Raw genomic sequence first — 23,093 nt, 5'->3', positions numbered from 1 at the left:
GATATACCCCACACCCCTCACTGTAACACACCGATATACCCCACACCCCTCACTGAAACACTCTGATATACCCCACACCCATCACTGTAACACACTGATATACCCCACACCCCTCACTGTAACACACTGATATACCCCACATCCCTCACCGTAAAGCTCTGATATATCCCACATTCTTCACTGTAACACTCTGATGTACACCACATCCCTCGCTATAACAATCTGTTATACCCCACACCCTTCTCTGTAACACTGTTATACCCCACAACCCTCACTGTAACACTCTGATATATCCCAAGCCCCACACTTTAACATTCTGATATAACCCCCCACCCATCACGGTAACACTCTATTATACCCCACACCTCTCACTGTAACACTCTGATATACCCCACAGCCCCAACTGCAACACTGCAATGCACCCCACCCCTCACTGTAACACACTGGTATACCCCATAGTATAAAACACTGATATACCCCACACCCCTCACTGTAACACACTGGTACACCCCATACACCTCATGGTGACACTCAGATATGCCCCACATACCTCACTCTGACACTCTGGTATACCCGACACCCCTTACTGTAACACATTGGTATACCCCACACCCCTCACTGTACCTCTCTGGTATAACCCACATCTCTCACTGTAACACTCAGATGTAACTCACACCCTTCACTGTAACACTCTGATATACCCCACACCCCTCACTGTAACACACTGTTAAACCATACACGTCTTACTGTAAGAATCTGGTATACCCCACACACCTTACTGTTACACTCTGATATACACCACATCCATCACTGTAATGCTATTATGTACCCCACATTCCTCATTGAAACAATTTGATATACCCCAGACCCCACACTGTAACACTCTGATATGCCCCACACCCCTCACTGTAACACTCTGATTATCCCACATGCCCCACTGAAACACTCCAATGTATCCGACCCCTAACTGTAACACTCTGTTACACCCCTCACTGTAACACTGATATATCACAAGCCCCACACTGTTACACTCTGATATTACCCCACCCATCATGATAACATTCTAATATACCCCACATCCCTCACTGTAACACTCTGAGATACCCCACACCCCTCACTGTAACACTGATATACCCCACACCCCTCACTGTAACACTCTGGTATATCCCATGTCCCACACTATAACACTCTGATATAACCTCCACCCATCACAGTAACACTCTAATATACCCCACACCCGTCATTCTTACACTCTGATATACTTCACATCCCTTGCTATAACACTCTGATACAGCCCACACCCTTCTCTGTAACACTCTGATATATCCCACACCCCTGACTGTAACACTCTGGTATACCCACACCTCTCACTGTTACACTCTGATATACCTCACACCCTCCACTGCAACACTCCAATGTACTCCACCCCTCAGTGTAACACTCTGGTATACTCCACACTGTAACACACTGATATACCCCGTACTGCTCACTGTTACATTCCGATATACCCCACATCCCACACTGTAACACTCTGATATACCCACATCCTCACTGTGCCACTCTGATACCCTCCACACCCATCATTGTAACACTCTGATATACCCCACACCCCTCGCTGCAACACTCTTATATAACCCACACACCTCACTGTCACACTCCGATATAACCCACACCCCTCACTGTAACATGCTGATATATCCCTCACCACTCACTGTAACACTGTGATATACTCCACACCCCTCACTGTGACACTCTGATATACAACACACCCTTCACTGTAACACTTTGGTATAACCCACACTCCTCCCTGTAACACGATGATATATCCCAACCCCCTCGCTGTAACACTCTGACATACCCCACACCCATAAGATGGTAAGGAATAGGAACAGAGAGTGGGCTATTCACCCCTCGAGCTTAGTTGGTCATTCAATATGATTATCCCCATTACCGTTTATTTCCCTTCTGATCAAGAATTTATTTCAGCCTTAAATATACACAAGGACGCTGTTCTCATAGCTGTCTGTAGAAAGGGGTTCCAAAAACTCACAGCCCTCTTAGACAAGAAATTCTTCTTCATCTCAGTCAATGAACAAAGAACAGTACAGCATATTGGCACCCCTTAATTCTAAGACTATGCACTCCAGTCCTAGACTCTCCAATGAGGGGAAACATCCTCTCAGCATTTATCCTGCCATGGGCTTTAAGAATCCTGTACGCTTCATAGATAGAAGATGGGAGTAGGAATCAACTATTTGGCCTCTCAAGTCTGTTCCCCCTTTCAATAGAATCTTGGCTGATGATTGAGCTCAATACCATAACCAGGCCCTATCCTCATCCTTGAGCTCTTCAGTCATCAGAGATATCCCGACTGCCTTCATAATGTTTTGGCCTCAAGCACTTTCTGAGGCAGTGAATTGCATAGCCTCACCATTCTCTGGGTTAGAAATTTTTCCTCATCTCAGTCCTGAAAGATTTATTCCTTATCCTTAAACTATGACCCCCTGGTTCTGGACTCCTTCACCATTGGCAGCATTCTTCCTGTATCTAATCTGTCTAGCCCTGTTAGAGTTTTATAGGCTTCTCTGAGATCACCACCTCACAACCTCCCCATTCCCCACCCCACCCCACTCACACCCAATTCTTCTAAACTCCAGTGAATAACATAGAAACGTAGAAAATAGATGCAGGAGTAGGTCATTCGGCCCTTTGAGCCTGCACCAAAATTCAATATGATCATGGCTGGTCATGCAATCTCAGTATCCCATTCCCACTTTCTCTCCATACTCCTTGATCCCTTTAGCAGCAAGGACAACGTCCAGCTCCCTCTTGAGTATGTCTAATGAACTGGCCCCAACAGCTTCCTGTGGGAGAGAATTCCATAGGTTCACAACTCTCTGAGTGAGGAAATTCTTCCTCATCTCGGTCCCGAATGGCTTACTCCTTATTCTTCGACTGTGACCCCTAGTTCTGGACTTCTCCAACATTGGGAACATTCTTCCCACATCTAGCCTGTCCAGTCCCAGCAGGATTTAAATGATTCTATGATATCCCCGCTTCTCATTCTTCTAAATTCCAGCGAGTACAAGCCCAATCAATCCTGTCTGGGTTATGTGTGGCCTCCTGGTGCACCTTTGCTGGACTCCCTCAGTAGCAAGAATGTCCTTCCTCAGACTAGGAGACCAAAACTGCACACAATACTCAAGGTGTGGCCTCACCAAGGTACTGTATAACTGCAGCAAGCCATCCTTACTCCAATACTCAAATTGCACTTGCTATGAAGACCAACATGTCATTAGCTTTCCTCACCGTCTGCTGCATCTACATGTTAACCTTCAGTGACTTTTCCACCATGACACCCACGTCTCGTTGCATCTCACTTTTTCCTAAACTGCCACCAACCAGAAAATAACCTGCCTTCCTGTTTTTGTGACCAAAGTGGATAGCGTCACATTTATCCATGTTATATTGCATTTGCCAAGAATTTACCCACTCAGCCACTCTGTCCAAGTCACCCCGCAGCTTCTTAGCATTCTCCTCCCAGCTCACACTGCTACCCAGCTTAGGGTCATCTACAAATTCAATTCCTTCATCCAAATTGTTAATATTGTGAACAGTTGGGGGTCCAGCACTGAACCCTGCAGCACCCCACTTGTCACTGCCTGCCAGTCTGAAAAGGACCCTTTTATTCTAACTCTCTGCTTCCTGCCTGCCAACCAGTTCTCTATCCATGTCAATACATCATCTCCAATACCATAAGCTTTAATTTTCCTTACTAATCTCTCACGTGGAACCTTGTCAAAAGCCTTTTGAATGACCAAACACACATCTACTGATTCACCTTTGTCCAATCTACTGGTCACATCCTCAAAAAATTCCAAAATATTTGTCAAGCATGATTTCCCTTTAGTGAATCCATGACGACTGGGACCAATTCAGTCACTGCTTTCCAAATGCTCACTTATTACATCCTTAATAATTGACTCCAACATTTTCACCACCGTCTATGTCAGGCAAACCGGCTTATAATTGCCCATTTTCTCTCCCTCCTTTTTTAAAAAAGTGGGGTTACATTAGCTACCCTCCAGTCCATTGGAATTCTTCCAGAGTCTATAGAATGCTGGAAAATGATCACCAATGCATTTGCTATTTCTAGTGCTTACTTCCTTAATTACTCTGGAATGCAGACCATTAATCCCATCAATTTCCCCAATTCCCTTTCCTAACTAATAAGGATTTCCTTCAGTTCCTCCTTCATGCTGGATCTTTTGTCCCCTAGCATTTCCGGAATGTTATTGGTGTCTTCCTTAGTGAAGACAGATTCAAAATATTTGTTCAACATAACCAACTCAATCTTTCCTTCATAAGTCAGTCCTGCCATCCCAGGAATCAATTTGGTAAACTTTCAGTGTACTCCCTCTCCAGCAAGAACAAGCTTCCTCAGTTTTACTAAAATCACCTCTCATTCTTCTAAACACAGTGAGTAGACTCTCAATCTGTTTAGTTTTTGCTCATAAGACAATCCTTCTATACCAGGGATCATCCTCATGAATCTTCTCTGAGCTGCCTCCAATGAAATGATATCTTTCCCTGAATAAAGGGACCAAAACTGCTCACAGTGCTCCACATGTGGTCTCACCAGCACCTTGTACAGTTGCAGTAAGACTTCCTTACTCTTATACCCCAACCCCCTTGAAATAAGGGCCAACGTTCCATTAGGCTTCCTGATTACCTGTTCCACCTGTGTGCTGGCTTTCTGTGTTTTGTGCACAAACACCCCAAGCCCCTTTATGTTGCAGCTTTCTGCAGTTCGTCTCTAATTAAATAACACTCCGTACTTTGGATCTACTTTCCAAGGTGAACAACTTCACATTTATCCAAATCATACTCCATTTACCAACATTTTGCCCATTTACTTAACTTGTCTTAACACCTCGGATTAAGGGCAAGGTTAAGGTGGTGGGATCTCTGTCGTAACCTCAGCTGGTCTGGGAAGTGACCCCTGCTGCATTGTAAACTAGACTTCCAGCCAACTGAGGTAAACAGCCCCATGCAATCACAGGAGAAGTAACACTTGCCTCTTTAACTCCTCCTTCTTCACCATCCAAGGTTTTAAACTTTCTTTTCAAATTAAACAATGTTTCCCTTGTATTTCTTTCAATCTATACTGGTCACAATGTTTCTCCTTTATATTGGTGACACCAAATGCAGACTGCATGACTGCTTTGCAGAATACCTCTGCTCTATCTGTAGGAATGACCTCAACCCTCCAGTTACTTTTCATTTTAATAAACCACCTTGCTCTCACACTGACATTTCTATCCGAAGCATCCAGCAATGCTCCAGCTAAGCTCACCGTGATTTTCTATCAGTGCTCAGAACTCAACATTGCTGTCAAAAAATTCAGTCAATGAACACTGTGCTCCATTTTGATTACAATTACCTCTCCCCCGCCTTTCCCCCCTCCCTGGGTGTTCCCAGTGTTTGATAGGAACAGTGTAGAGGGAGCTTTGCTCTGTATCTAACCCTGTGCTGTCCCTGTCCTGGAAGTGTTTTATGGGGACGTACATAAAGGAGTAATAACAATAATACATTCTGATATCTCTGGGACTATTTTCTGCGGCTGACTATCTGAATGTAAAATTATCTTTGTTGTCCCTGAGATGGAGAGAGAGAAAGGCAGCTTTGAGACTAGGGCCTTTTTGGGCCTCCTGGATGAAGAAGGTTGTGGATTGGGTTGACAGGGTAGAACCAATACTTCCAAGAAACATGCTCATCACAAAACACACATTGTGATGGTGTCAATCTGCTGTTGGTAAAAGCCCTGGTTTGTATCCATAGGGACTTTGTTCATACATAAAGCTGGCTAGTGAGACTGTTGAGCTTTTCTGTACAAGGCCTTCACTAAGATAGTTAGCAGTTAGGGGTCAGGGTTTAGTTACCAGGCTGTAGTGAGTTAGACCAAATGTATGTGTGCAAGAGAGAGAGAGATGTCTGAGCTGGGTAGCTACGTTGAGAAAATGCAAATTCAATTATGTACTTGTTCCCAAATGAGATCAGTGCCTTCAGGAAGAGAGGTGGCCACCTCTTTCTGCACGGATGCTAATTTAATTAGCAGCTTATCTCACAGGCTTCACCCACCAGCAGTCAGCTTCCAGGGGAACACATGTCCAACTGCATTCCATTTGTTCATTCGGCAAAGCTCACTCGTGTGCCTCAGCAATTTGTCCCAAACCCTTAATTTATGCAAAGTTACAGCTCCCTGTGTCTCTCTATAGGGACAGTGTGCAATGAATCAATTCAATAAAAATGGTCTATTTACCTTCCTTCATCATTCCCACTTTCAGACACTTCATAAATCGACACGATTGACAGGATTTCCGCCTGCGTTTGGTTATTTCACAGTCATTTCTGGCGGGGCAGCTGTAGTCAATGTTACCTGTGGGAAGAGAGACAGTTAGAATGTACAGTCCCTCACATATAGACTCTGACATGCAGACTCTCACACACAGTCACTGACACAGTCCCTAATACAGATCCTCACATAAACCCTCACGTACTCTGTCCATGTCTGACTCACTTTTTATCTAACTCATTCTCTTTATTTTTCCCACTGCTACTTGTGTCTGGTAACCCTCTGCAAACATCTCATTCCAACTGCCCTAACATTGAGTTTTCAATTTGTTTGGTCACTGTCTTTCAATTTTATTACCAAATTCCTTCACTACTCTCTTCTCCTTTAAGAAATTCCTTAAAATCTATCTTCCGTAGCCTAGCTTTCAGCTAAACTGCCTTTCTTGTGGCTGTGTCAATTTTCCTGATTCTCTCTACGCAAAGCTGTGCAGCATTTTATGATCTTCACGAGGTTATGTAAAAGTGTTTCTGCCCATCTCGCACACTGTTTCATTCCAACTATCTCTCTCTCATCCTAATTTTTAATCTGGGCAAAAGAAAATAATCCACTTTCATCTGGTACTGATGGCCTGTGTGTCTCCAGTACACATGCGCAAAGAATAAAAGTAACTGTTAGACTCAATCAGGTTACAAGGGTTCATCCAATACAGCCTGACTCAATGAGGATTCCCATCCCTCCCCAGGCACCCTTTGAACCTCAGTGAATGGTGATAATATCATAGAATTGGGGCTCCGGCAGTAGCAGTACTTTTATTTTTATGGTCATCACTGGCAGGGCCAGCATTTACTGCCCATCTCTAACTTTGCTGGAGAAGGTGGCACTGAGCTGCCTTCTTGAACCACTGTAGTCTGTGTACTGTAGCAATACCAACAATGCCCTTAGGGAGGGAATACCAGGACTTTGACCCAGTGACAGTGAAGGAATGACAGCATATTTGCAAGTCAAGATGTTAAGTGACTTAGGGGGGAACTTGCAGGGCGTGGTGTTCCTACGTATCTGTATTCCTTGTCTTTCTAAACAGAAATGGTGTGAGTTTGGAAGATTCTTGGTGAAATACTATAGTGTACCTTGTAGATGGTACACTCTGCTGCTCCTGTGCCCTAGTTGTGGAAGAATAACCGGTGAAGGTGGTGGATGTGCTGCCAATCAAGCAAACAGCTGTATCCTGATGATGTCAGATTTCTTGAGAGTTTCTGTACATGAACTCCTTCAGCAAGTGGGGAGTATTCTATCAGATTCCAGACTTGTGCTTTGAAGATAGTAGACAGGCTTTGGAGAATCAGGAGGTGAGCTGCTTGCTGCACAATTCCCAGCCTCTAACCTGCTCTTGTAACAACTGTATTGATGTGAGTCCCATTGAGTTTCTGGTCAATGGTAACGCCCAGGATGTTGATTGTGGGGGATTCCGTGATGGTGACACCATTGAATGTCGTTTATGGTCGTTGTGAATTATTAATGAGTGAATTACACTCATCAGTTAAAGCCTGAGTGAGTCCAGAACTTGCTGCATTTGAACATGGACTGCTTCGGTATCTGAGGAGTTGTGAATGGTGCTGAACATCCCTACTTCTGACATTAGCATGGAGGGAAAGTCATTGAGAAAACAGATGATGGTGGTTAGATCAAGGGCACTACCCTGAGGAACTCTTGCAGAGAAGTCCTGGAGCTGTGATGTCTGACCTCCAACCATTGCAACCAATTCCCCATGTGCCAGGTATGACTCTAACCATTGGAGGGTCTGTCCCTTGACACTCATTTATTCCAGTTTTGTTGGGACTCCTTGAAGCTACACCCAATCAAAAGCACCCTGTCAAAGGCAGTCACTCCCATCTCACCACTGGAATTCAGCTCCATTGCCTGTTGGAATCTGGTATCTAATATCTACAGCTTTCTGAGACCCCCACAATGTGCAGAAAACCTATGTTATCACTCCAATGACTGCACTATCCCCCATCCCAGCCGGTACATCGCAGATTCCAAATCCATCTCCAGCTCCAGACCTAGGGCCGGGCCCACTACAGCCCACAGGCCCCAGTGCTGAGACTCAAGATAAGCTCCAGCAACCCAGCTCCAAACCGAACTTCCAGGACCTAACGCCCAAAAACCCAGACCCATGTCCAGCTCCAAGCACCAGGCCGTCTGCTTGGGGAAATTTAAAAAAAAGTACCTTTCTGATCAGTATAGCCGCCTTCTCACCCCCACCCCATATTTGTCAAGCCTGGTTGCCTGCCAGCCCTGTACATTGCTCGGCACTGGGACACTGTTCTTTATGTGCATGTGAACCAAGTGCCATGAGATTTCTTAACCATAAGCAAACTGGCGCCTGCCCACATTGACACACAAAACTGTGGATCACTGGATGGAAAGCAGCCATAAGGAGCCTCACTTTGAAATTCTGACCCAGTCATACCTGAGATTCATGCCTGCTGGTTACTAAGCACAGAGCTAATGTGGCTGGTATGGAGGGCGCTAGCTATGAAGAGAGGTTGAGTAGATTGGGATTATTTACATTAGAAAGACGGAGGTTGAGGGGGGACCTGATTGAGGTCTACAAAATCATGAGAGGTATAGACAGGGTGGATAGCAAGAAGCTTTGTCCCCCCCTGCAGAGTGGGGGACTCAATTACTAGGGGTCACGATTTCAAGGTGAGAGGGGAAAAGTTCAAGGGAGATATGCGTGGAAAGTTCTTTACGCAGAGGGTGGTGGGTGCCTGGAATGCGTTGCCAGCGGAGGTGTTAGAGGCGGGCACGATAGCATCAATTAAGATGTATCTAGACAGATACATGAATGGGCAGGGAGCAGAGGGATACAGATCCTTGGAAAATAGGCGACAGGTTTAGATAGAGGATCTGGATCGGCGCAGGCTTGGAGGGCCAAATGGCCTGTTCCTGTGCTGTAATTTTCTTTGTTCTTTGAATCTTGGAAGTCATTGGAAAAAGGTGGATTTTAATATCCTGATTAACTGAGAATTTCAAAAAGGGAGAAGAGTATTAAAGGATCTGGGAAACATCAGGAAATTAAAAGATGGCACTGGAATAGCAAATGAAATAGTAGTGCCAGTTCCTGTTGTTGGATAGTTAGCTGTTAATCCTGGTTTCATTGGTGTTCAGTATGGCTCAGGAACCCATGGCGGACATTAAATGATTCTCTGCCAGACCATGGGGAAACAGGCAGTGGCCCTAATTAAAGCTGCAGTGCTTGCATTAAAGCAGCTCTCTAAAATATGTGCTTGCATTTAGCAATTAGTCCCCTCTCACTCCCCAGGGACTGTGCCGTTAATGAAATGTCGCGGCACTCAAAGTCTGTAAACACTAATGAATATTGACTGTATCTTCCGCCTGATATCTCTTTTTTACAGAGTCAAGCACAGAGATTAGCAAAGTCATTAAATGAAAAGTAATTAATTAAAATCATTGCTATCCTTTTCATATGCATCTTCTTGTCAAATTTGCAAATTTCATCATGAACAAACTGAGTAACACAGAGCATATAAATTTCATGATTTAAATATTTCTGAAGAAAAATTGCAGTGTTCAGTTATTAATTAAATCCTTATTGTCACATTAATGTGATATAAAGAGTCTGTCCTTCACTCCACACCAAGAAACAGGCCAAAGGATGGCCCAAAATAAAAAAAAGGATTGTTCTGCGCTCTTCAAGGTGAGAGGTGTTCGTGCAGACAATTAAATCCAATCTCATTTCATTCAATTGGAGTCAGCATCAAACTCTCCCAGGACAGGGACAGCACAGGCAGGGTTAGATGCGAAGTAAAGCTACCTCTATACTGTCTCCATCAAACTCTCCCAGGACAGGGACAGCACAGGGTTAGATACAGATTAAAGCCTCCTCTACACTGTTCCCATCAAACACTCTCAGGGCACGGACAGCACAGGGTTAGATATAGAGTAAAGCCTCCTCTCCACTGTCCTCATCAAACACACCTAAGATAGGGACTTCACAGGGTTAGATTATAGACTAAAGCACCCTTCCACTGCCCCCATCAAACACTCCCAGGACAGGAACAGCACAAGGTTAAATAAAGAGTAAAGCTCTCTCTACACTGTCTCCCATCAAACACACCCAGTGAATCTGAAGAGGTGTTAAACTGTTTTGTTACACTCAACATTGTTTGCTATCTGTTTCTGATGAAGTTGTTTAATTTGAGTTTATATTCTCCATGATCCTGCTGTAAGGTCTACCTGAGCTCGGAGACTCCACACTCAGCCACTAGGAGGAATTGTGCCTGGCCCTGGTGGAAAAGTCACACATTCCATTCTCCCGTTCTGTATGTTTCGCTCATTCAATCTCCAGCTGTCATCAGCAATGCCCACAGAATCATTATAAAGTCTCACTGGTGCAGTCCTAGCTATCTGAGGGTCCTTAGACAACAGCTTCCGAACATGGGCAATGGGAACACCATCTCCTGCAAGTTCTCCTCCAAGCCACTCACCATCCTCACTTGGAAATATATAACCATTGCTTCAGGGTCACTGAATTAAAACCCTGGAAAACCCCTTCTAAACAGCATTATGGGCCTACCTTTAACATGTGGACAGTTGTAGTTCAAGAAGGCAGCTCACTACCACCTTCTCTGGGCAATTAGGAATGGATAGTAAATGTTATTCCAGCCAGGGATGCCCACATCCTATAAGTGAATAAAATCAAGTCTTAGCCTATCCATATTGAATATTCATGTGCCTTTGGTATCTGCGATTTACATTTGCTGGGAGGGCCTGCACTGTCACTCACAGTCTGATGACACAGAATCTTTAATGGCGACTTAGACTAGCAATCAATGGAATGTCAAGAAGAAGAGATTTGAAGGTCTCCTCAACAGGCTTGCCCTTCCCATCTCAATCAATATGAAGCAGGACATTTACACAATGCTTCTGAATAGATTATTGATTATTTCAACAGCTTTTCAGACAGATGCTATCAGCTCACTTTTATCCCTTTCGAACAGTGATGTATTGATCAATAACAGGTTGAAATCTCACACTTTGTGCCATGCTGAGCTGGATGAACAACTTCTTCCATACAGGGCAGCGAGAGGGGGGCAGTGAGAGAGGGCCAGGGGGTGAGGGGCAATGGGAGAAGGGCAGCTGGAGAAGGGTAGCAGGAGAAGAGCAGGGGAGAGGGGTAGCAGGAGAGGGACGGTGAGAGAGGGCTGGGGAGGAGAGGGGAGAGGGACAGTGAGAGAGGGAAGGGGGTAGGGGTAGAGGGAAGTGTTGAAAGGGGCAGAATTGAACACAGTGATGGGCATGTGCAGCACAGTTACAGTGAAGACAGTGAGGGAAAGGGAAGGGTGAAAACGGCGAGGGAGAAATAAAGGGTGTGATTTTCTAACTATGATGTTGAGGAAGCTAATGTTATGGTGTGGTGTGGTGTGGTCATTCAGCCTGTCAATTGTTTGTTAGAGGCCCCTGATTTGACAAAAGAGGATCGTGTTGTGAAGTATCAGAAGGCTAAAGGTTTGTAGATTAGTTCACAAACAGAAAGCAGAGAATTTTTTGGATGGCAGTGAATGGGGCACCACAATGATCAATTGATACTGAGGCCTCATCCATCCACAGGAAAGTGTCAGAGCGTAACAGATCCAAGTTTACTGATCATACAATGCTACGTGAGAAAGTAGGTTGCAAGAAGAACATGTAGAAAAGAATTTTCATAGTGTCTTTCTCAATGAATGGCCATCTCAAAGTGCTTTACAACCTATGAAGTCATAGTTATAATGTAGGAGAGGTGCACAGTCAGATCCCACAAATAGCCATGTGATAATGTCTAGATCATCCGTTTGTACAGTGTGTGAGGAATGACTACTGGTTAGGACACCCGGGAGAACACCCTGCTCTTTGGTTAAATAGCACCATGCAATCGTTTACACTCCCCTGTGTGCGCGGGTAGGGTCCCACTTTATCCAATCTGCAGGAGTTCGGAGAGGCAGCTCAGTAATTGACAAGAAAATGGCAGGTGGAGTCAAATGTAGGGAAAAGTGAAATTATTCACTTTGATAAATTAATCTACAAGGAGAAACATCTTTTAAAAGTTATAAACTTCATACATTATGTTGTACAGAAGAGTTCAGAGTTCTTTAACACAAATTTCAGAATGTTCAAAAACAGGAAAGAAGGAAACTGGTCTGTTAGCCTTTTATTACAAAGAGAATTGATGTATAAGACAAATGAATCTTGTTGCAAGTATATAGGGATTTGATGAAAGCACAGCTGGAGTTCAGGTCTGGTTGTGGTCTCCTTGGTCAAAGAACGGGACACTAGCCTGGACTGGCTGCACTGAAGGTTCACAAGATCAATGCCTTGCGTGAGAGAGTTGTATTATGAGGGGAGGTTGATTGAATGGGCCTAGGGTCTCTGGAGTTCAGAAGAAAGAGAGATGAATTCATTGAAGTGTGTCAAAATTCTTCAACAGATTGACAGGGCCAATCGTGGGAGACTGCTCCCCCTAGGCTGAAGACTGAGGGTCAAACTCCCAGTATCAGGAATTGGCAATTATGACTGAGAGCAAGAGATTTTGAACCTTCTCACCCAGATAGTTCCACATGTTCACGTGTTGAATATATTCAAGAATGAAATAAATGGATATTGGACACTAAGGTAAGCATTGGAAATAGGAGCAGGTGGAGTTCAGTCATTGTCTAATTGAATGGCAAAGGAGGCTCGAGGAGTTGAATGGTTTACTCCTGTTCTTATTTGAGATGTTCTTAAGTTAAGAGATTTGGAAGTTATTTAGACATGACCTTGGAAAAATATCATTTCAAGTGAATTTATTCTCACCAATGTAAAAGGAGTAAAGTGGATGTTCCATTCTGGAAACCAAGAATTGAATCTCCCTGGAACTAAGACAATAGATTTGGAGGTAGAAAAGGAGCCAGAAATATCGTAGAAAACCATATCTGATTGACTACTTAAGGTGCTTCAGGCCCTGGGGTGAGTCTCTGTAGAGTGGGTTGTCACCAGATTTGAAAACTTGCTCATGGATGGACAAAGCATCATTCAAGCTTCAGGCAACAGCCTTTCTTTGACAATGGAAGCTTCCCGATTTGTGGGACATTAGCTTCAGAGGTTGCACCTTTGGGGGTAGCTCAGACAGCCATTAGGGGCTGCTTGCTATGCTGATGTCAGGGTGGGGAAGGTCTCCACGAGGTATAGTTGTTGCTATTGGTATTCTCGTGGAGATTCTTCCCCTCCGCTCTGAGGCTGCTTGTCTTTCTAGGCTGCGTTTGGAGACGTTTGTTGGCAGTTCAAAGTTAACAGTCCCCAATGTTGCATTGCTCCAGAAATACTCCACTCCTGGGGCTCAACAGACATTCCCATTGGTTCTGCCCACTCCCTGTTCAAATCACCATTCTTCAATGGATACCCAACACTGACGTAGCTGATTAATTGACCAGAATTCACCCAAAGCCTCCACTCACCAAAGTGACATCAGCACCTTGAGTACCATTTACAACAAAAACAACGTTGCTGGAAAAGCTCAGCAGGTCTGGCAGCATCTGTGAAGGAGAAAACAGAGTTAAAGTTTCAGGTCTGGTGACTCTTCCTTAGAAATGATGGTGGCTGGGAAAACGTCAGTTTATATGCAGAAAATAGGGAGGTGGGTGGGATAGGGAGTAAACAATAGGATAGAGCCCAAAGAGAGAGAAAGACAGTTGGACAGACAAAGGAGTTGCTAACGATCAGGCTGGGAGGGTGAATAGTTGTTAATGGGACTGTTAATGACTAACAACAGGGTGTGTGTAATGGCAGGCAGTGTGGTAACAAGGCCTGGTGTGTGGGGTAGGGGCTGGGATATGGGAGAGTTTAGGCCCTAAAATTATTGAACTCGATATTGAGTCCGAAGGGCTGTAGGGTCCCCAAGCGGAAAATGAGGTGTTGTTCCTCCAACTTGCATTGGGCTTCGCTGGAACACTGCAGCAAGCCAGAAACAGAGATGATGGCCAGGGAACAGGGTGGCACATTGAAGTGGCAGGCAACAGGTAGTTGAGGGTCTTCTTTGCAAGCAGAACGTAGATGTTCTGTGAAGCGGTCGCCAAGTCTACGCTTCGTTTCCCCAGTGTAGAGGAGCCCACATTGTGAGCAGCGAATGCAGTAGACTAGATTGTGGGAAGTGCAGGTGAAGTGTTGCTTCACCTGGAAGGTATGTTTGGATAGTGGGGAGGGAAATATACCACTGAATACCATTGTTTGAAGGTTTTATTATATTGTCCAAACCACTGCCATGACAGGCACAGCACACAGTTAGATACAGAGTAAATCTACCCTACACTATCCCCATCAAACACTCCTAGGACAGAGATAGCACGGGGTTAGGTACAGAGTAAATCTCCCCTACACTATCCCCATCAAACACTCCTAGGACAGGGACAACACGGGGTTAGGTACAGAGTAAAGCTCTCTCTACACTGTCCCCACTAAACGCTCCCAGGACAGGGATAGCATGGGATAAGAGGCAGAGAAATGCTGTCTCTAAACTGTTTCCATCAAACACTCCTAGGACAGGGACAGCACAGGAATAGATACAGTATAAAGTTTCCCTCTACACTGTCCCCATCAAACAGTCACAGGACAGGTACAGTGCAGGGTTAGATACAGTGTACATTGTTTGTATCTGAGGGGGTGTTGGCTCTGCCCTGAGATGCTTGGAGTGGGATTTTGTAGCTGACCATTCCTTACTGGGAATGTTTGGTGTTGACTTTGTTTGCCCAAAATCAGATGTGCTCCAATCACCATCACCAATAACGTTCATTCAAACAAAGCCGGTGCAGAAATGAAATGAGGAAACGAATGCTGGACCTTGGATAGTGCGTTTGAAGAAGGCTTTACATGCTTCACAGGAGGCCACTCCATAATGGTACCCAGAGGCAGTGTCCCCACATACGAGGCACAGACGTTTCGGAACGGAGCTCAGACTGTGATCACCCTTCAGGGACCCATCTCCAATCAGCCCACTTGGGCAGTCCTCGTATCTCTTGCGGCAACAGTTGAAATTATTTGTGATAGAACCTGGGAAGGCCAGTCCCTGTGACATTCCACTCTGTGTGACACCGTACACAGTGCTTCCCTGCGATAACACACTTGGACTGACTGCTGCTGGCACCGGGCTCCATGGTTCCATTTTAACACAGGACTCTGTGTGTTGATCCTCAACTGATTTTCTGCAGAGGAACCTGAAAACAATAAAACACATATTTTAAGCAACTTAAAGGAAGAGGCAGAGCAACAGCAATTGGACATGTGCAAGGACTCTTTTTTTTCTGTATCTAATTCATGTTGTTTCTAAACTAGGAATATTTAATGGCATAATGTAGAAGAAGCTTCACTCTGTATCTAAGCCTGTGCTGTCCCTGTCCTGGCAGTGTTCAATGGAGACAGTGTAGAGGAAGCTTTATTTTGTATCTAACCCATGATGCAGAGAGACAGAAACTGGAGAGAAGGAGAATGCTCAAGAGAGAAAATATGCAAATAGAATGAACACAAGAGTAAGAGAAAGAGATGGGGAGAGACAATGAATGCTGTAATGAAATATTGTGAGAGGCAATGCTTCCATAATAAGTGCCCTGAACTTAAGAACACTTTACTAATATTAACTAAGGTTCATAATGAGGAGTTTTGGGATAATCAGAACTCCGCTCTCCCTGTTGGGCAGCAGCCATTTTCGCATGATCTAGTGGAGGGAAACCTACCAGGAATGATGTACTGTCTGCCTGCATCTCTCTTTTAGACATTTGTTTAATTCTAGTTGTCAGAGAACGAAAAGGTTTTCAGATCTCACTTTATCTTGAAGATGTATCTTTTTCCTCAAGCTGTTAGACTTTTTAATCCCAGTGGTGGGGAACTGGACAGTCTGGAGTTATAGTCAGAGTTTCTGAGTGTGGTTTCTTATGTTTATATATGTTTGAGGCTTTGCTCACTCAGGCATGGAACTAAACGAACCTATGCAAACACAAATGCTTTGACCACCCCAAAAATCCAACATTGACCAGTCAACATTGGACAAAATGTGAACAGATAACTCAGCACCAAGGCTCATTAGGAAAAATCAATCTCGCTCAGAGATATTTGCAAGGGTCTCTGAGCTTTTGAGGAATTATTCAGATCGTATACCAGTCAGAACTTACAACTATCAGTATGTCATCAAATCTAAACTTACATAAATCAGGAACAATTATTTTAGCAGAAACTAATTTTCCATACTGACCAGAAAAGAGCACTGAATTTTATTCACATTCAATCCAACCTTGTTATAACAGCTGCAATTAACAATCTGATCATTTAACTACTCACCAAGGAAAATCTCCCAAGTTACTACCTTAGAATTACCAATATCAATTCCACAGCTTCATTTCTGAAAATGAAATGATCAGGATCTGAGACAAGTTCATTAGTAGATAAATCTTGGTCTGGGTGAGCTATGGAATTTTGTACATTCAGCTCCCGTTGGTAGCCTCAGGAGTCAATACAGTTATTGTCTCAGGCACTGCGGAGCTACTCACAGCATCAAACATATTCAGGGTCCCAGATAGCAGGTACTAAACCCCTTCACTCATTCACTGAGAAACCTTACACTTATCAGCCATACTATTCACTAGAAAGCAGCATTCTTTATATTTGGTTAGATATTGCCAATCATTCAAAAGAATTATTTAAATATTCTTGGTAATAAAATAAAAGGGAAATAGAAGCACAAAGTTCCAGTTGAATATGCAAACACTAATGGTTGAATTTAGAAATCACTCACATGTTGGATTTCTTCTTTCTTTTAATTTATGATGAGTGATGGCCCCATATATCTGCCCAGTTCCTCCAGTTTCTGTCCACTCACTTCAGCACAGCGACCAGAGCTGTAAGCTGCGGCCAAGTGAGATTAAACTCCAGCACACTCTCAAGTACACTCACCCTCATTAGGAAGATCAAAGCAAAGAGGGAGGGACTTGGCCCAGAGAGTTAACCCATTCACTGCTGTGGTCTGAGTGAGACGCTGTCTGTGCCTCACTAAACTAAGCTAGAATAGATTTCTCTCCATCAAACTGCTTACTCGCATGAAGAGTAATGGACAAAAATTATATAATTTAACAATCAGAAATGTATTATTTTATCACACAGGATCAGATGAAGACTGATCCTTTTGCAACATGTTATCAAACTTAGAAAGACTAGGAATAAACACTGAAACATTGAAAATACAATTACACCGGGCACAGTAACCCCATAACACAGAGCCACATAAGACTGTATGATCACAAGAGATAGAAGGTGTAGGATGTTTGGTCAATCTGCTCTGCCCATTCAATAAGGTCATCGCTGAGCTGATTGTGCCTCTAACTTGAAATTCCTGGCTGCCTTAACAACTCTTCACTCTCTGATGGAGAAGAAATTGCCCTGGCAATAGCAACTTTTCATTTGCCTCCCTACTTACATGCTGTACTTGAATGCTATCTTTTTATGCTTCACATACAAGAACACTCAGATCCCTCTGTGTTGCAGTCTCTCGTTCACTCTCCAGTTTATTAACATTCTGCTTTTGTATTTTCACAACAAAGTGGACAATCTCACATTCTTCATCTGCCAGGTTTGTGCCCATTCACTCAATCTGTCCATATCTCTTTGCAGATTTTTCATATCTTCCTCATAAATTACCTTCTATGTTTGTGTCATCAGAAAATACACTCAGCCCCTGCATTTAAGTCATTAATGTAGAAATAGTTGAGACTTGAGAACTGATCTCTATGGCTAGTTCCATTTACCATCCCGAACATGACCCATGTATCAAAGCTCTTTGCTTCATGTTAGTTAACCAATCTTCTATACTCGCTAATAAATCACCCCAAATCCCATCTGCTCTTATTCTGTGTAGTTACATGTTACTGAATCTCTTTTGGAAATCCAAATACACTATATTGACCAGTTCCCCTTTCGTCTCCTCCTTGCGAATTCTATGATTATTAAAATCTCTTGCTACTACCTCTTTATAATAGAATTCTCCATGCGACCAATGACAGATATAGACAATTTCCTGCCTTTCTTAAATAATGGTGTTACATTTGTGGCTTTTTGATCTGCGAGGCCATTTCTAGAACCTAAGAAATTTTGAAAGATTACGTCCAATGCATCCATTATCACTGCAGCCATGTACTTTAAGGTGTAAGGATGCACATCATCAAGTCCAAGTGGTTTGTCAGCCTTTAATCTGATTAGTTTTATGAATTTCTTCTCTGCCTTTGGCCCACCTATTTTTGACTATTTGGGGATGTTTTCTGTGTCGTCTATTGTGAAGGTGGATAAAAGATGCTTGTTCAAAGTGTTTGATATTTCTTTGTTTCCCAGCATTACCTTCCCAGTCTCACCCTCTAATGAACCAAAACATAATTTGGCAACTCTTTCCTTTCTTATATCCTTGTAGAAGCTTTTGCATCACATTTTTATATTTCTTCCATATTTTCTCTGCTCTCCCATTTCTCCTTATTTTTAGTCATGTTTTGCTCATCTTTAAAATGTTTTGGGCCCACTATGAATCTTTGAAGTTGTACATCTATTGGTTCAAGTTGGTACCATCTTTACTGCACTGAGTTAGCCATGGATGGGCATCTTGCTCGTAGAATTTTGTCAATTGTTTTGTCAATTTTTATGATCACAGCTAATGGGAATAGGGGACAATCCAGCCCCAAATGGAAACCTGGATTGACAGCAACCTTTTTTTATTCACTCCTAGGATTTTATGCCTGAGACGTGGGTGTCACTGGCTGGGTCAGCAATTATTGCCCATCCCTAATTGGCCCAGAGTACAGTTAAGAGTCAACCATGTCACTGTGGGCCTGGAGTCACATGTAGGCCAGACCAGGTAAGAGCAACAGATTTCCTTCCCTAAGGGACATTAGTGAACCAGATAGGTTTTTCTGACAAGCAACAATGGTTCATGATCATTATTAGACCCTAAATTCCACATTCTTTATAGAATAACTGTAGGATAGTACACCTACAATTTAAGAAGATTGTGAGTGAAACTCTCAGAAGCCCATTGATCATAAAGTCATTTGTAAAATGATGCAAACCGTAAAAGATGTGAGGGGAAGATTGAAAAATGGGATGAGGAGATTGGTTACCTTAGAGCCAGCATTGGACAGACTCTCACTAGCAATGTCTTAGGCTGGGGCAGCAAGGAGGTATGCAGATATCTGCCATCAAGAATTTGTCAAATAATGACTTCAGAGTATGTAACAGCTCATGCCAGATTGCATCTATATCAATCTCCAAAATAATCTCATTGCACCACACCTTTTCCATAACGTGGAACCAATCCTAATATAATCCCAATCTAATCCTAGTATCCTGCTCTCTCCTTATTGTTATGTATCAATCCCAGACTAATCCTGATGTCCCACCCTTCCCCAAAGTCTGGTATATTTATCTGTTTCAAATATTTATCCAATTTAGCTTTTCCTTAAAAGACACAGACTAAAGCTCCCTGCAGACTGCACCTGCCCAACAATTCACAGAAACCTCATTAAGAGTGAAGTTTAACCTTTGGGTACATGTAAAATGGAAAAGTTAGGTCCATGAGGACACTGCATGTGTGGTATATGTGACTAGGTGTGAGATCTGTTGCAGGCAGCAGAGTTTTAGTTCAGACTGCGCCAATCTGATTTTGCTTGAGTGGATTTGATGGGTCTGTGCTGCTAGCCAGCATGTTCCATGTTCATAAATAACCTTCAGATAATCCCTTAGATTAATTCGGGTACATATATATATTCTGACATGTTCTAACTAACAGCTGAACCAGCTTTCACTAACAACCCCTCCTCTCTGTTTTACTCGGTTTTACTTGTCTTTCTTTTTCCTCACTCTCATTTTCACTTTCCCTCTTGTTATCCATCCCTGCTTCTATGCTTTTCTGCTGCCTGATTATAACCCTGCTCCTCTCTTTTGTGTATATTTCAGCCTTCATATTGATCTTTCATTTCTCACATTTTATTCATTCTGCAAATTGGCATGTTTATTGAGTAAAACCTGCTGTAAACGTGCCCATTACTGTATGGTTCAGTTTAACTTGATCTTAATCTAAAGTAAAAATATCTGCAGGACTTTCCCTGTTTGTCTGTTTTCCATCTGTCTGTTTGTCTACCTATGTCTGTCTCCCCGTCTGTCTGTCTATTTATCTGCATATATCTGCCTCTCTGTCTATCGATCTGCCTGTCTACCTGCATAACCCTTACCCCAACTGGTCTGTATAACGGTGATTCACTGATGTCGTTCACCTGGTGAGACTCTCCAAAGTATTTATTATCTCTAAGTGCCATGTAAACTCTAACCCTGATTTACATTAACATTAATTCTCAACCGTAATTCAAAGCCTAACCCTGATCATAAGCCAAAACCCTAAGTGTAAAACTCATCCTTACGCTAACCAATGACCTTTAACTCATTTTTCCAAAAATATACTTTACTCAGAATTTTTAAAAAGGTGCATCACATAACTTTTCAAAGGTGACTATTTATAAAAAAAACACAGATCAGATTCTTTCAAGACAGTACCTGAGGTTCCTCAATGCACTTGCTAAGTGATATTTACAAGGATTATTTACATTTTGAGTTAAATATTCTCAGGTGCACACAGCCTGAGGGCTTCTACACAATTTCCAGCTCCTTGGTGTACTGTGGTTCAGGGCCTTGGACTGTGGCTTTTCTGCATTGTCTCCTGTGCAAGCAGACAACGTCCCACAGTCTTAGTGTGCTCCTCAGTACATAATCCTCAATACTGGAAAGTGCCAGTTTGCAACATTCCATCGAGGACAACTTTTTGCATTGGAAGATCAACATATTTAAATTGTCCAAGAGAGTCTTTGACCAAGTTGATGCTCCTCTGTTTATCTTGGTATATGCCCCAGGGAACAGTCTATAGAACATACAGTCCTATATAACAGAGCTGCTCAGGATAAACCTCAAAAAATCACTGCATCTCTTCCCAGAGCTGTGTTGCAAAAGCACATCTCACGAGGCAACATGTCTTTCACACCACAAGTAGCTCAAGAGCAGTGCACAGGGTGACTCTTTCTCTGGGCGTACAGGAAGGATCCTTTAACCCTGATACTAACCCCAGACTGAGCCCACTGTCAACAGTACCTAAATTAGCCCTGCCCTGGGCCTTATCCTGACTCTAAAACAGACAGCCATAAATTCTGATTTGCGCTACTCTGTATGGTCAATATTGACATGTGATGTCAGTATTGGAGTGTGTCATCAGTATTGCTCTGGTAATCAGTATAGGTGACAGTAATCAATCAGTGGTCAGCGTTATTGTGTGTAGTCAACATCACTCTCTGTGGTCAATATTTCTATGTGTGGTCACTTCCAGTGTATGTAATCAGTACTGATGTATGTTGTCAGTATCGGATGTGGTCAGTATCACTGAACATGGTCAGTTTCATTGCGTGTGTTCAGCAATTGTGGGTGTCAACAGTATCACTGTTTGTGATCAGTTTCACTGTGTGTGGTCAATATTGGTGAGTGTGGTCAGTAGTAGTGGGAGGGGTCATCATCAGCAGAAGTGGTATCAGTGTGAGCAGTCAGTGTGGGAGGGAATGGTCAGTATCAGAGGGAAGGTCAGTATCAGTAGGTTTGTTTGAATCTCCCAACCAAAGGTGAAATTTCAGATTCTCACCCTACCTTCTAAACCCTGCTCCACTGATTGTTTCAATTTTTCCCAGTGATACCCTTCCTTGCACCTTCACTCAAACCAAAACACCCCCATTAGACATCCCCCACCCTCCGAATATCGTCACACACAGTCCCCAGTGGGAGTGGTGATGATGGATTTGATGAAGTGAGGGCAGTGTTCGATGGCACTGGGAATGGTTTGTCAGATTGGGCATTGTTTCAATGCTGACCTTACTCCTGGCATTTGCTTGGACTGCCCCACACTCACCACATGCTGCAGTAAATAGCCTTTCGTTACAAAGCAACAGAACTCCCACTCAATCGCTTTAATCAAATCCTTCACTAATCTGCTCTGTAGAACAATCACTGTCCTCAGTTAGCCAACATCCAATTACCATTCCCTTTTCTCTAATATATCTTGGCATTCCTCTTGCAGCGGAGATGTTGGATTCATCTCCTCACTCCTGTCAGATTCCACAGGCCTGGAATGGGTGAGGACTCTGGGTCTGAGCTCAATGGAGGTTAGAAGGTTGAAAGGGGAACCTGATTGAAACCTACAGAATATTGAGGGGCCTGGATAATGTGGATGTGGAGAAGTTGTTTCCACTAATAGGAGAGACTAGCACCCGAGGACCCAGCCTCAGAGTGAAGGGATGATCCTTTAGAACTGAGATGAGGAGGAATTTCTTCAGCCAGAGGGTGGTGAATCCATGGAACTCATTGCTGCAGAGGGCTCCGGAGACCAAATCATTGAGTGTCTTTAAAACAGAGATGGATATGTCCTTGATTAGTCAGGAGATAACAGGTTATGGGCAGAAGGTAGGAGATGGGGCTGAGAAATATTTTGGCCAAGATTGAACGGTGGAGCAGACTCATTAGCCTAATCTGCTCCTGTATCAAGAGACAACAAGGTGCAGAGCTGGATGAACACAGCAGGCCAAGCAGCATCATAGGAGCAGAAAGGCTGACGTTTCAGGCCTAGACCCTCTGATGAAGGGTCTAGGCCCGA

At 43.4% G+C, this 23,093-nt stretch overlaps 1 protein-coding gene across 1 annotated transcript in view; it reads right to left on the bottom strand.

Moving 5' to 3' along the window:
- The window catches only part of LOC109929263 (estrogen-related receptor gamma-like), a 32,724-nt gene extending 15,487 nt beyond the window's left edge, over positions 1–17,237 (bottom strand). The window contains exons 1-3 of the mRNA XM_048618321.1: positions 17,172–17,237; positions 15,227–15,600; positions 6,323–6,439 (exon numbers count right to left, since the gene is read on the bottom strand). Coding sequence (XP_048474278.1) covers positions 6,323–6,439; positions 15,227–15,600; positions 17,172–17,173 — 493 coding nt within the window. The 5' untranslated portion in view covers positions 17,174–17,237. The remainder of the gene's footprint in view (positions 1–6,322; positions 6,440–15,226; positions 15,601–17,171) is intronic.
- Positions 17,238–23,093: the final 5,856 nt, after the last annotated feature.

Source organism: Rhincodon typus, chromosome 39 (assembly GCF_021869965.1).
Source record: "Rhincodon typus isolate 14 chromosome 39, sRhiTyp1.1, whole genome shotgun sequence".
Taxonomy (NCBI): domain Eukaryota; kingdom Metazoa; phylum Chordata; class Chondrichthyes; order Orectolobiformes; family Rhincodontidae; genus Rhincodon; species Rhincodon typus.
This window is presented reverse-complemented; position numbering and strand designations above follow the sequence as displayed.